Here is a 14778-nt window from a genome sequence, read left to right as displayed (position 1 = left end):
CTCAACGAAACAGGTGCTGTTGTCACCAATTGACTTGAATGTTCCTAGAATCTTGTTGTCGTCAACGTCATTGGTTCAATGTTTCCAATGTTTCAGAACACACAAGTTTGTCAACAACTTTATCACAGTCAATTCTTATCAAACCAGATCCATTTTTGAGGAGATAGCCAAGTGTTAATTGCTAACCTTACCTCTGCAAATGCTATTAATACAACTTACACATAGTTTAATTAGGCTGAGATGTCTTCTACAGAAACAATGCCATCATCTTGTATTCTTCATGTCTGTCTCTGGTTTATTTCATTACCACCAATAGCCTAAAGCACACATAGCCTTGAGATCAGATGGTATGTCAAACACAAACAGTATCACTGTTGTTACCACAAATGTTAACCCAACCAGAAAATACTCAGGCTGTTTAAACAGCATTTGATAATACTGACTGTGTGTCAAACAATCTCTAATTCCACAAACAGACGGGAGGCATTTCATTGTCTTATCGAAGGTAGTATCAGAAGGTATCAATCTTTAAAACAATCCAGCCATCAAAGAATCATTTCCCAACAATTTTAACACTTCAAGGTGCATCAATGCAAACTACAGGTATGTCACTGTTTTTACAGATACCTCTATAACAAGGTATATCAGAAATTAATAAAATTAAATAAAATTAGAAATCTGGTAGACTTTTCAGCAGTTAGGAGATTTTCACCGCCAATATCTTTTCAGGATTTATTTTGCAAAACAAAAAGTGCATCAATATCTCTACTGCAATGGTTGGATTCATATAGTATCACTTTAGATACACAACTAAAAAACACCTTAATAGTGCTAATTGTAGAACAACAATTGTAATAAAACAATGTCACAGTTGAGGACTTCACCACCGTTTAACTCTTAATAGCATCAAGTTCGTGGCCATTACCAAATCTTTCCTCTGAATGTTCAAAATTAGCCAAATATTCAACACTTCATCTAGCATTGTACATCCCCACAGATCTAGGTTCTCCTCAAAGCACTACTTTATAGATCAGGTGGTCAATTTTTAACTTGTCTAAGCCAGTAAACTTACTGCCAAGTTTAGCTGATTTAGTCTAAGACCACAAATTAAATAACACAAGCCCAGATTCAGAAACATATAAATACCAAAGAGATAAACATTGTACAACTTTTGGATCCGAAACCACCATCGTCGTCGTCGTTTTCATCATCATCATCATCACCATCATCATCATCAGTATCTTTGTTGTGTAGGGATACTGTTAATTAATCGACGTTGTCCATCAAATTTGGTCTTAATTTCACTCCATCACCTCATCCTGAGCACGGACATAAAATGACAACAACATTCTTCATCCCTACAGCCTCTGAACAAGGTGAGCTAACGACTAGAACAACAAGAATGATCCCACCAAGACTCCCCAAAGAAAAAGAGTCCAGTCTGACGCCCTCTCTGTCAACTGAAGCAACTCTTCCTGAAATGCCCACTGAGAGGACATCTCAGGTATCAGCTCTAACCCTTCATGAGGACACTAAAACAGCCTTTGTGACGGTCACCAGTACAACTACTACAGCTATAGCATCAACCACTGAAACAACCAACCCTAGCACAAGCATGCCTTTTGAACGAGCCACCCCTGAACCCACACGGACCACCACCATGACCACAACACAGCAGTCACCATTCACCAGGAGAGTAACGACCACCAGGCGGACCTTCACTCCACAAATCCCAAGAACTCTTGCACCCAGAGTTGCTACCACCGTCTTCATTTCACCTTTCACCACAACGACAGAGTCTCCACCTCAGCAATGCAACATTACAGAGCGTATGTGGCTGAGAACAGGTAACATTCCATATTGTATTTTCTCACTGCTGCTTTGCATGTTTATTTAGCCTTTCAACAACATATTATGAATGTTCTTCTCCTACAGTCGTCTCAATCTATGTTAGACGGAACAGACTTGACAGCATCCAGAGACAAAATCTTCGAAGAGGACTCACTCAAGGCCTCCGAAAAGCCCTGAATGACAGCTCAGCGCAGGCACAGGTCTGTTTAATTTCCTCCTAAAACATCCATGAACTAAATAAGTTGTATTTTTTTTTCCTGGTTTCTCTGTCTTCAAAATTTCTTGTCCATCCCTTGTCTTTGTCTGCCCTTCCTAACAAGAGCCGCTGATGAGATACATTAAAGTCAATTAAATAAAATTAACATTTATTTGAAGTGTCAAATTATAACATTATATCAATCTCAAGACACTTTTGGGATTGGCACACCGCGCCGACTGTCGGGGCGTCTAGTACTGTGTGGTCTGACGTAGTATCCATCGCTGCTTATCTAGTGTTGACAATTACCACTTCCGTTTCATTGTCCTGTGCTTAAACCTAGCACTCGACCAATCAGATTGACCATTTAGCCAGACTCCAGACTACAGACTGAACTTGTGCACCCACCTCTTTTTTTGTCCGACGAGGACGCCAACTCCCGGGGAATACACACCAAAGGGACTCAGGGCGCTCTACACACAGGACTGCCTGATGGCGCCAGACACGGTGTGTCAAGGCCTTTATAGTTTAAATGACACAAAATAAGAAAAAAGAAAGTCAGGTCCTGGCCAAATACAATGAGTGTCACTGGCATGAAACACTTTTAACAGGCAGAAACCTTTAGCAGAACCAGACTTCGCGTGAACAGCCTTCTATTGTGATGTTTGAAGGAGAAGAGAGAGACAGGGAGAGTAGGGGCAGCAGGGTCCAAAGAGGACCAACAAGAGCAATCTTGACCTTTTGACACTGTCATGGCAGGGATCCTGGATAGAGCATCATGTTCCGGAGGTACAGTGAAAGGAGTTGGAGGACTGGGGCTACAGTGGAGATGAAGAGGAAGAGGGTGATCTGGAACTAATTTCTTATCTAGCCCTTTCTGGATAAACCTTGAACATCTTTAACTTTGCCAACTTCAACTATTGTACCACTAATTCGCTCTCAGTTTTATTCACTCATACATTTGTCTGACCTTGACTGAATTGAATTCATCTTCTGCCAAGCTTACTCCACCTTTTAAGCTGCAACTATTATGAAATCATCAGCAGACATTATCCATGCTAGTGTTGTAATCCTCATAATTGACATAGAGGTCTTCCCTGCTTATTGTTTCTACAGTCTAAAGGTCAATATTCTCTCTTTACTTTCTCCTTCACATCCTCCTTAAAGGCTTCAACGTGGTTTTGGTATCTTAAAGCAACACTCACTTCCTAAAATAGGTAGCCTGCTATTGGCAGGAAAAAGGCCTCTGTGTTTAGTTATGGGTTATAAGATGAATGGATGAGTGCAGTGCGTTGATGCTTAAGCAATGTTAAGAGACTGAATGCCTCCAGAAGATCAATAGGACTGAAAACTCAGCATATGAGTGATATCAATGAACTGATCAACATTGAATGTCAAAATTCTCCGACGTGCTTATCGGATTAAGTGTGATCAGGGATCAAGTTATCCAGAGCAATACTGGAAATGCAATCTCTTGTTAAAACCTTCACACGGGGGAAGCCTGAGAAGTGATAATAAAGAGCTCTGGCGACAAGGCGAGATTGTGAGGAGACAGAGCAGTGACTTTCAACTCCACGCGCTATTGACTTTCAATGTTTCTGCCGATAGATATCCTGTCAACATGGGGTTTAGATAACTAATCTTGATGGTCTCTTCTTTCACAATGGATCTGTCATTCTTCTATTTTTCCATTTCCACCTGGGCCTAGTGCAGCTCAAAGTCCCTGCTGTGATCACATACATATTTCAGAATTTCAAACACAGATATCACCAGATATTCCATTTCGTCTGGAAGGAGAATGAGAACACGGTAATACCTTATCTCTTGGGGTGAAAAGGAAATAAACAGAGGCCTTTGTCACAAAGTCCCAATTTAACAGTCTCCGCCAAGCACAGCTCAGCCCTCTTTACTCCCCACCCACAAACGTTTATTTTACGATCTACAATTCCATCATCCGAAAATGGTTAAAAGCCTCTCCTTTGCCGACTTCGTGGTTTGACCAAATTATGCTCACATTCCCTGTGGGGGGGCTTTTTTTTTTTTTCTGCCATCATGACAAATATTACTCTTTGAAAAGGGTCTGTGTGCTGAAATTGTTTCGCGATATGAGGAGGGTTCTACGGAACCAGTCCACTTCATGAGATTTTCAGAGTCTATCGATATCAAAATGCATTCAGGAGGATTTACAACTTTTAGATTACTTTTCTTTGAAGTATAAATGGCACCATCTTTGTAGAGTGACCCAAAAAAACCATGTAATTTACTGTTGCTCTTATAGCATAACTTACAAGAGTCAAAGTATTGACAATAATTCCAAACACTCTATTTAAAAACTCTAGTGCCACTCTTGGAAACATTAAAATTCTCAGCTATGTTTAGGAGCTAATCACCCTGACATCACATCAAAGCAGGGATGAATCTTACATTAAGCTGCTCTAACAAACTTCCTCAAGCTTCAAACTATCAGAAAAACGTTCAAAACCACTTCAAGAGGCACTTGCGCATGCCTCTACTCTTTCTTTGAAGACCTGACATTTTAAAATCAAAGTTCGATTTGCCAGAGTTTAACCACACAGATTTTACACACCAACTTGTGTTGTGTGTTAGCTGCACACCAAGTCACATTATCGTCTGTGAAGAGGCCAAGTAATAAACCTTTGGTTTGATTTATATGACACTCATTTCAGCTGCATTCTGACAGTTTTGGTGCATTGGCAGATTCTGATGGAGCAATTATACATACAGATGATCGCCATCTGTTGATGTGTGGGTGCCTGATTTGGGGATTTAATCATTTGGATAATCACCAACTCCATGTGAGTCAATGGTCTTTCAAGCAGCATTGTGCTGTGACAGATAAAAATGAATTTCCAATGCACATTTTAATTATTTTAAAACACAGTTATGTTGCAAACAAAATATTATTAAAGGGGCAAAAATAGTTAAAAAACAACAACATTTAATGCAACTTTTTCAAATAACACATACATAATGGCGTTTGATTAAAAATATGTTAATAAATGTCATGTTTTTTTTTATATATTTGTTAAATCTGTGTCTAAATATTTAATCTTTAAAATTATCGGTATTTATCTTTTTTTTTCATCATAATACATCTACTGACATTATTGTTACCTCTATCTAAGGTATGCTATTGTGGTCGTCATCTGTCTGTTATCAGAATAACTCAATTTAATTCAATGACATTTTTATGAAATATTTATATATAATGTATATAAATCATTAAAGCTATTTTACATGTACAATGTGTTACTTGGCAGAGGCATTGTCTCAGTAGTCACTTTTCATTTTTGAATCCAAATTTCTGTGGAATTTTCCTTCAGAATGGTTGACAATTTGTTGAAACTTTTCTCTCACAGATGGAGACTGTATTTGGTTCACCAAACATGACAGTGGCATACCATGTGACCGGAGGAGACATAGTCTACCCCCCCTCTGTTGTGCTTGATGGACTGGAGGCCTACGGTCGGGATAAACTGATCGCAGACCTGCGACAGTTCCTGCCTTTAGTCACAGCCTTGCCCATCCCAGTTGCGTTGTGGAGACCAAGTCCTGCTATGGGGTACCAGCTGAAAACAGGTCAGTGAGCAGATCCATGATGACTGAGGAGTGTCAGGACAAATGTCTGATTTTATTTTATATTCCTTTTCAGTGTTGCAGTTTGTAGGAGCAGGAGATGATCCACGCTCCTGCAGGTTTTTTCAAATGATTGAGCAGAGACTAGAGAAGGTTTTTGCTGAAGCTCAGTCCAGGGTGCTGCACACCAGGAGTAGACTGTCTGTGCAGGTATAATACACTTTGATCGCTCCTCTGTTGCCCAAGCTTTAACACAGTACACTTTTCCCAACTCTGGTTTTAACTAAATTATTTGTGTTACCATGGTTTGTGTCATGCTTCTACCCAGATTCTGAGTGTGACCCAGGGCCGCAGTTCTCCTGCAGTTTCATTGGTGTATGTGGTAAAGAACGGGACGGTCTTCCTCAATGGTACCACTGCCTCAAATCTTCTCGGCCGCTTGTCAGCCGAGCTGGTTGGCTACTTCCTCTTCTACCCGCCACTCATCATTGCTGAGCGTAAGTGAATAACCAGATGTTAAAATAAGAACTATAGCAATATTACATTTGTTGAGCATACTTTCTTTTCAACAACGTTAAAGAACATGTTTTCTTAATTTATTGCTGTGTATCATGATTGTCTGAAAATATATTTTTAATCCGAGTTAAAATGTCCAGTCTGACACAGACTTAATTCTCTTACACTCTTAATTGGGTTGCTGAGTTAATCATCTTTTAAAAAAATGATTTATTTTAAGGAAGTTGTGGAAGCTCAGCTTTTGTCGTATTTCCTTTTGAGGCTGGTGACCATGAAAGATACATTCAGTGGGAGTCTCTATAGCAGGCCCAGTCTGTGTGTTACTGGGAATGAATGACCAAACATTTAATAGGAAGTTTAAGTTTGGTTATTGTTTAAAATTGTAATACTACAAAGGCACAGTATCACACACCTTGGAGTGGGAGCTTCGTTTTTTTTTCTTTATCTTTATAGAACAGATCCTCCCTCATCATGAGCATACAAATAATCATTTTATTTACACACTTCATGCTGTAATCCAGAATCTCTGAAAGGCTACATTTCTTTAACTCAGATGGTTAAAATCTGTTAAAGCACAAACATAATTAATTTAAAAAAAAAACAACTAGACATATTTGAAGTTTTTGTTATAAACTGACTTGGAATGCTAGATGTACATTTACTTTCTGGCAGGAAGAAATGTACGCTGTACTTATAGTATTAAGTAGATTGTAGGTCATTTTAGCAGATTTATATATCAGGGAGTGTTTTTGGCGTTAAACTTTACAACTTTTACATTTTTAATTTAAAATAAAATTTAAAAAAGTAAAAGGACCCAAAATTCACTTAAGAGTTGCTAAAGTGATGATACTACGGTTCTTATTGGTATAAAATACGTTATGTTACTGTTATGTATAAAGAAATCCTGGTTAGGCCACGTAATGTCTATTTTCTCCTAGCAGAATAATTTATTGATCTTGTTATCCCATTGGAGAACAAATGTAGTTCTGAAACGACACTGACTTAAAAGTTTATCTTGCACACAAGATGCTGTCATCTTCGCTACTGCCTATGATCTTAGCTTCTGTTTATTGCTCCCTGCTAGTTAATAAGACCCCCTGTGAGCTGTCTCACTTCTTTTACAGTTGGGCTGCATCAAAAAGAACAAACCATCATGTCAGGTTATGTTTGTCTTCGGAACTTTCTTCTTGTCCTGGGATTACTTTTCTGTCCTTTTGTAATGGCTCCGCCCACATATCAGCATGTAGTTGGCAGGATAAGACTATTTATTGTCTACCTATGAGTTTAACCTGCAGCAGAAGAGAGATGCAACTGCCTCGAGTCAGTTTCAAAATAAGTCCAAATAGGATATGACTTCCTTAAGTAGCTGAATGTTTTTATGAGAATCAAACAGCGTAATCAATTTAGAAGGCCATGTCATATAGTTTTCAACAATTTATTGTCCCTATAAAAGCTTGCAAGGACTTAAAAGGGTGCTCTCAGTGTTGTCTTGACCTTTTAAGTATATATTTTATTGAGTTTTATTGAGAAAAGAGCTCTACAAATATTACTTACTTACTTACTTACTAGCATAATTTTAATGGTGGTCATTTTGAGTCTAAGAAGATTTCTGTAGGACCCCTGTAGCACGCATGAGAGAGTAACCAAGCTGATTAATTCAAGAAGCAATATATAAAATTTTGAAACTGTGTTAATTTCTTTTGAAAATTATGTATTATTATTCTTGGCTTCTCTGTCACAAACTCTTGTCACAAAAGCCGCCAGTACAAGCAAGCTACATCTGTAAATTACATTTAAGCCAATTATTGTATTTAATATTTATTGTCAGCAGACATCCTTTGGCTCAGTCTTCGCAGACTCCGTCCAAGATCTCACCTCTCTGAGGTTCCTGTTTTCAGCGCTACAGGTCCTGTGGCGTTTTGTAGGCACTAATCCAATGAGACCTTGTTAAAATTGCTAGCATCACTGATTTTTAATTCCTCTATGTAGAGTTTGTGTGAAGCTGTTTTAGATACAGGGTTTAAAGCCAAACAATGAAATACATGTGATAAAAATAGTATTACAAAATCAGATCAATTTGAAACGTAGATATTACTTTCATTCATGAAACATGTAAAATAATAATAATAATAATAATAATAACTGTAGATTTTTTTTCTTTTATTTATATTTGTATTATTTATTAGGATACGAGAAGCTTTTAACAGGCTTTTTGATTCAAGGATTTCAATGAATTTTACTGTCGAGAAAGTTTGTGGTTCAAGGTGCTCATGGAAGGAAAATATACCTTGGTTACATTTTCCTACTGTCAAATTAAGGGTCAATTGGTGGTTAATTCTTTGCTGTTGAGAAAACCCTTCATCCCCCAAAGTAGTAGTGGAGATTATCATCTAATCTACCAAATTTGATAAACAAGAATTTGTTCGCTTTCCTTCTCGTCTGCTGTGCTAATGTAATGATTTTCTGTTCAAAACTTATTTACAAGCTTTAAGAAAAAAACAGGGATCCATTCGGGTTTTGTTGAAAACTGGCTATAATGGGTCAATATTAATTAAAAGGCATTGATTTGAATACGTTTGTAGCATTACATGTTATGAACAGCAGAATTTATTACACAATTTTACCTTCCTATTTGGATTGTTGGGTTCAAACTGAGAATGTGTTGTTAAGCCATGTTTTAGTTGAATGGTGAATTGCTATATTTGTTTTAAAGGCATTTTGAACTCATTATCTCGTAATACAGTTTAAATGGAGATAGAAAACGAGTAATATGGATGGAGGTTTGTAACCTGTTTCACCAAGTCTGGATAAAAGGTAACAACCTAGGGCCTCAAATTTTTCCAGCATGTTTTGTTATTTACGGCAGAGAGTCGGACACCACCATAAATTAAACCTCAAGAAGATTGAACTTGTTTTCACCTCAGTTAATCTATCCATCAAAATCAATATTCAAATTGCCTCAGCTACCCCTCCCAATCATCCAAGGTTGTGTGATAGCCGTGAAAGATGATCAATGACACTCTGTCCAAGATCATTTCTCTGCCTCTGCTGCCACTGCATAACACATAACTGTGTTAGGAAATCTCTTCATTAAGCTGGATGTTTCGCATTTAGTCTTAATGTCATACTACTCAAACAGTTCATAGTAAATAATGATTCACTCTTATTATACTAGCACTTGAACCGACGTTGTTTAAATATGATGGACCAACTGTACTTAATTAAAAAAAACTATAACAGAATCTTGTTGCAAAAAGACAACTTTATGCGTTTTATAGCAAACATTGGACTTAGGACTGACAAACAACTGACCAACGAATTCATGTAAATTCAATAAACCCTAAATTATGCTCCGTTTTGAGTACCTCGGAAGTCTGTGTTGATGGTTTGTCTTATATCGAGACCCAGCAGAATCCAACCTTCTACAAACGGTTAAACTGTTGAATAATGAATTCAAAAGACGGCTTTATTTTAGTTGCTATTTTTCATTGTTGCAGCAGATATATGATAGAATAATGACTCCCTTCTTGATTCTGACACGTTTACTTCACAAGTTAACAATCACAAAAAATGTCTTTTCAATCCCAATGGATTTGTCTTGTTGCACTTGATAGACTTGTTTTTATGAACCCCTGCTAAGCATGACATGTCAATCTAAGTAAACAACCCAATCTCCAAAAGACATACCTTTATATTCCTGTGATAACATGCTTCAATTATGTCGCTGCCAGCTCTGGCCTTTTGAATCTGGTCCCTCATGTCTTCCTTCTTCCATCACTGCTCACCACTACTCTTTTGTCCTCTCAGTTGTCATGCACGAGTGTGTTTCTTTGCTTAGGTTGTGCCGGTCGCTAATCCAACCTCCCTCAAACACTGCAACATCCTGCAGCAAAATAATTTAAAAGCAGCAAAGACATTTATGGGGACCCAGACGACGAACGACTGCTTCTGACATCTTATTTTCTGGAGCTTGAAGTTTGGTTATTTTAGCTCACATGTGGATAAAATCCCTTTTTCAGTGGCTGTGGGTGTAAAATAAATTTGGTGTTGAATGCCAACATGCAAAAAACTTGACCGCTCTATTGTAAAATACATCTCTCTCTAGTAACTTCAGTACCAGAAACCTTAAAGTATGTTGCAATATCGCCAAGTGAAGTCAATGCAGATGCACTATTTCATGCGACAAACTGTTGCGGTACAATACAGGGATAGGGAATGCAACATTTTATAACAACATGCTTAAGGCCACACTAGTAGCATCAATTACTCAAGTAAAACATCTTGCTGTAAAGAGCATTAATCAATCACACCCAGATTCTATGGTGACATATGCAGGGACCCAAGATTCATCAAGAAGAAGAAGAAGAAATTAACAAACGTATAGCTGTTCTGAAGGAGCTGCTTGACCCCAAATCTTTCCCCCTTTTTATCCTTACCGAGCCATTTTGACTAACCAGCCTCACAGCAGATTTACCTACTTTTCTAGATGTGACTTAAGAAACAGCAGGAAGTAGTTTGGTTTGGATTTTGGACTAGACGGAATGTTAAAGTGTATTCATAGAAGTGTACGAAAACAAACACTATTAGCAATCATACGTGGATAACTTAATCAACAAGGTGAGATGTGTGGATTTTTTAAATCAAGCTTTAACATGGTAAATTACCATTTACCACTCATAACACATTATCTTTGTTTCTCTCAGCGCTGGAGTATCACAGTCTGAACACATCAATCACAACTAGAGACTACTGGGTGATCACAGGTAAGGCATAAATGAGTCCAAGGGAAATTTCAATCATCATAATAATACTAAAATATTGAATTAAGGTGATGATTTCTATGGTGACTATCAAATTAACCTCATAACATAAAGTGGATATATTTACTATTTGGTGTAATACACAATGTTTTTATATTTGTATGCAGGACTGTTTTTTGTTCTTTCATGACTGCAATTTTCTTTTTGATTGGGTGACCAATGGCACTCAAATGCTTCAGATTTTGGAAAGTGACCAATGCAAATCCGGATAATGTAATTGAACTTACGGAAACTTCAAAAAGGTTCTGAGAGAGTGAGAGAGTGATTCGAAACATACATGTTGTTTAAATGTTAATCTTGTATTTGAGATGTGAAAAGAAGTGTAACCATCAACTACCTTGCTGCCTGAAACAGAAATGATACTGGCCTGTCCAGCTCTCCAGTTGATTAAAAACTGCAATTTGCCAAGAAATTATGCAGATACGCACATGGTCAAATGACGAGATGAAGTGAGTTAGCACTCAGTTCTTTGAAGTGCCCAAAACAAATGTTTATCAGCCAGTCGATATAACTAGATCATTGATTATAAAAGGAGATGAGTCTTAAATCAAACATCTGTGGTTACTTTGCATTTAATTTTCAGTGATTTTAGACGTTGAAGACGCCAGCCTGGAGGCCCAGTACCAAAGCTTTGCCAGTCTGATGGAGCAAAGACTTGCTGAGCTGTTTGTGTTGGCCGGTCAGCAAGGAACTCGCTTCAAACGAGCCACATCTGTAGAAAGTTACACCGTCCAGGTAGGGGACAAACCCAATGGTCCTGAACCACCTGTAAATAACCAAAGTGTCCTCTGGTGACTCAATTGACTGGTGTATATTTTTGCTATAAAATGGTAATACGACTTTTGGGCTTTGGATTTCTCTCCTCCCCCTCTTCTTCTACCCCCTGTCCCTCTTCTCCCTCCCCACTGGTCACAGCAGAAGACTGTTCACACAGAGTCTGGTTCTGTTCAAGATTTCTGCCTGTTAAAAGGATTTTTTTCTCAACACTGTCCCTCATTGTGATTAAATGTTTTCCCTTTTCATACATAGTTATTATTTACACTGTGAAGTGTCTTAAGATAAATATTATGATTTGACACTTCAATTAATCAATTCAAATGAGGATTATATGAAAAAAATATTATATTTACAGTATTAAATCAATAATGATGCCTTAAACATTGTTAAAAAAAACAAACAGTGTTGCAAAGGTCTGTGATGAAGTCATTCATTAAGGTTACCAGTTAAGCAGTTTAAACATGTCTAACATATTAACTATCATATTACCATATTCAAAACATATTCATCCACCTGGCAACACAGAGTCACAGACAAAATTAATTTCTAAAACATTTGTTCTTCGACACTACATTAATAGCCTCCTGCGCAATACTATTACTATTATATATATTTGTCATGGCAACTCCGTGGGTGATTTTCCTCCTACATTGGCTGACATTCTTCTTCTCATGTTCTCCTCTTTAAACCATTATTAATGCTTTTATTGTGATGCTTTTTGCATGTGAATTGTTTGGATTTGTGTTTCCCTGTGCAACGCCCCTTTAAAAAGTGTTGAGTTCTTAACGTGTGCTTTCAAGCTTAGTCTTTATTCCCACTGTAAGTCCCTTCATCACAGAAACAATGATAAATCAGCGTTAGGTCACATGCTTAATTTCTTTGCTGGACATCCCTTGGACAAGAGGCCTGCAATGCCTACTGTTTTTGTCTTGGACTCTATGTAGTTCAGTTTTAACTATGGTTCTCACTCTACTTGTTTTCTGTGCTTCAGGAAAACTTGTGACTTCTTTGTTTTTGTCTGCTCAGATGGTGAGTATCCACCGAGTGTCTGGGTTGAAGAACCCAGCAGAGATGACGTACTACATCCAGAAAAATAGTGCTCCTCTGCTGGGCACATCAGCAGCTAAGGTGCTTAACACGGTGGATTCGCAGACCATGGCCCTGACCCTCGGCTACTTTGTTCAGCTCCAAGCAGAACGTAAGCATAGTGGTGTCCTTCTGGACAAGTAGCAGAGAGAGATGCTCAACACATAAATCACTCTAAGGTCAGAGACACAAGACTGATGCTGCAGTGAGAATAAATGTAGACATTTACGAAGGATGGAGTGAGGGGGTAAAAGAGGATGTGTGCTGCATTCTATTATAGATTGAGCTGAATCAGCGGCGCTGTAGATCAAATTGTGCTGTAGTCGTTGTCACACAGAGCTGCTGAGATGGATGCATCAGCATGTACCAGCAGGAAAAAGGTGATTGTGTAATATATACCCGACCAAAAAAACAAATAATCAATTAGGTAACTGTTGACATTTAATCTGCATGTTTAGAGAAATGAAATGGTGAGTAAGTGTTTGCTGTTTTTCCGCAGCGGTGGTCAAGAACCCTCCGAACAACCTTTGGATAATTGCTGCAGTGCTGGCCCCCATCGCCGTGGTGACGCTCATTATCATCATAATTACTGCTGTGCTGTGCAGGAAGAATAAAAATGACTTTAAATCAGACGCCATAGGTAATCTCAATCCCAGAGCAAAGGTATTACTCTTCACTCTTTTGCGTAGTTCATCAAAAGATCAGTCGAGAAACAAGGTTGTAATTGGTGTTCTTTGTTTTCAGATGGCGTATCGCAGAGACGTTGGCTACTATCACCAGGTAGCTAATCTTCTACAGTCTGTCGTAATCAGTCACAGTTTTCAGGGACTATTCACTCACTCTCAAACTTCCGATTGGTCTACTGGTACCAACATAGGGATAGATACAAAATTAGCCAAAAGTTGGGGCTCATTCAAAGTTTTTGCAATTTTCCGTTCTGGATGACCTTCGTTTGTTAAAGTAATGATTGTCACTCGTTTCTCTTAATTTAGCCGACTGACTTGCTGAAAAATAATAAATATTTTCTATTGAGTCTGAAGGCAATTAGAGTTAAGTTAGTAAGTTGCAGCCATGGAAGATTCACACCAACCACCATTCATTTATCAGTCTCTTCTCTTCTGTTCAATCTAGACACTACAGAAATATTTATAGACAGGTTGATTCACATGTATTTAATTCCACACATTCTTCTGGAAGTGCTGGTTTGGTTTTTGTAACCCCTGCTCTAATATGTTCTCATGTTTACTACCACCATAGTTGTATTCCTTTAAGGTATCTTTTCTTGTCATTGCTCATTGTGAGTTGTTTATCTCATGACTAACTTTAAATTACTTCTGTTTTAATGTCCATTAGCCTGTCCAGGGTTTTGACTACGCCAAGCAGCATCTGGGCCAGCAAGGTGACGAAGAGACGCTGCCTGCAAGTCAAGAAACATTAATGATGTCGCTAACCATCCGGGACAAGCCGCTGTCCCTGGAGAAGGTCCTGCAACAAGAGGGTTCTGTCAACAAGAAGAGCCTGAGCGCTGACAAAAAATACAAAAGGTATACAAATCTTGGTCCTGAATCAAGACATTCATCTCCCCTTAATTAAACAGACGGATGAGTTTATTTCTCCAAGTTATGAAAAAACTGGTGAGCTTAACACACCGAGGTAGGAGTTTATGTTTATGAGTATTTTTTCCAATTGCTTTTGATGGAGCGGGACATAGAAAAAACAGAACGTTTTTGTTCTCAAACTAGACGGGGGAACTCACCATCAAAGATTAAAAAAAAAAAAAGGATATTTATTTATATTTCCGATACTAAAAAAAGAAATTACCCAAATACATTTTGCCCCCCCCCCCCCCCAGTAGAAAAAGCATTAAGCTATATATTTGGATTTAATTGGTTGTAATATTGTTATGTGACTACATGTTGGACATCTCTTTTAAAA

The 14778-nt window shown here is 38.1% G+C and overlaps 1 protein-coding gene across 1 annotated transcript in view; it reads left to right on the top strand.

The window, feature by feature from the left end:
• kiaa1549lb (KIAA1549-like b) overlaps nt 1-14778 on the top strand; it is a 51008-nt gene that overhangs the window by 26678 nt on the left and 9552 nt on the right. The window contains exons 3-13 of the mRNA XM_087792920.1: nt 1365-1847; nt 1936-2051; nt 5428-5647; nt 5721-5854; nt 5973-6141; nt 10864-10923; nt 11564-11715; nt 12784-12955; nt 13343-13506; nt 13588-13623; nt 14197-14387. Of these exons, the coding sequence (XP_087649046.1) occupies nt 1365-1847; nt 1936-2051; nt 5428-5647; nt 5721-5854; nt 5973-6141; nt 10864-10923; nt 11564-11715; nt 12784-12955; nt 13343-13506; nt 13588-13623; nt 14197-14387 (1897 nt within the window). The remainder of the gene's footprint in view (nt 1-1364; nt 1848-1935; nt 2052-5427; nt 5648-5720; nt 5855-5972; nt 6142-10863; nt 10924-11563; nt 11716-12783; nt 12956-13342; nt 13507-13587; nt 13624-14196; nt 14388-14778) is intronic.

Source organism: Callionymus lyra, chromosome 6 (genome assembly GCF_982586985.1).
Source record: "Callionymus lyra chromosome 6, fCalLyr1.hap1.1, whole genome shotgun sequence".
NCBI lineage: Eukaryota > Metazoa > Chordata > Actinopteri > Syngnathiformes > Callionymidae > Callionymus > Callionymus lyra.
The sequence above is the reverse complement of the archived record's forward strand: the minus strand, read 5'-3'. Positions and strand labels throughout refer to the sequence as shown.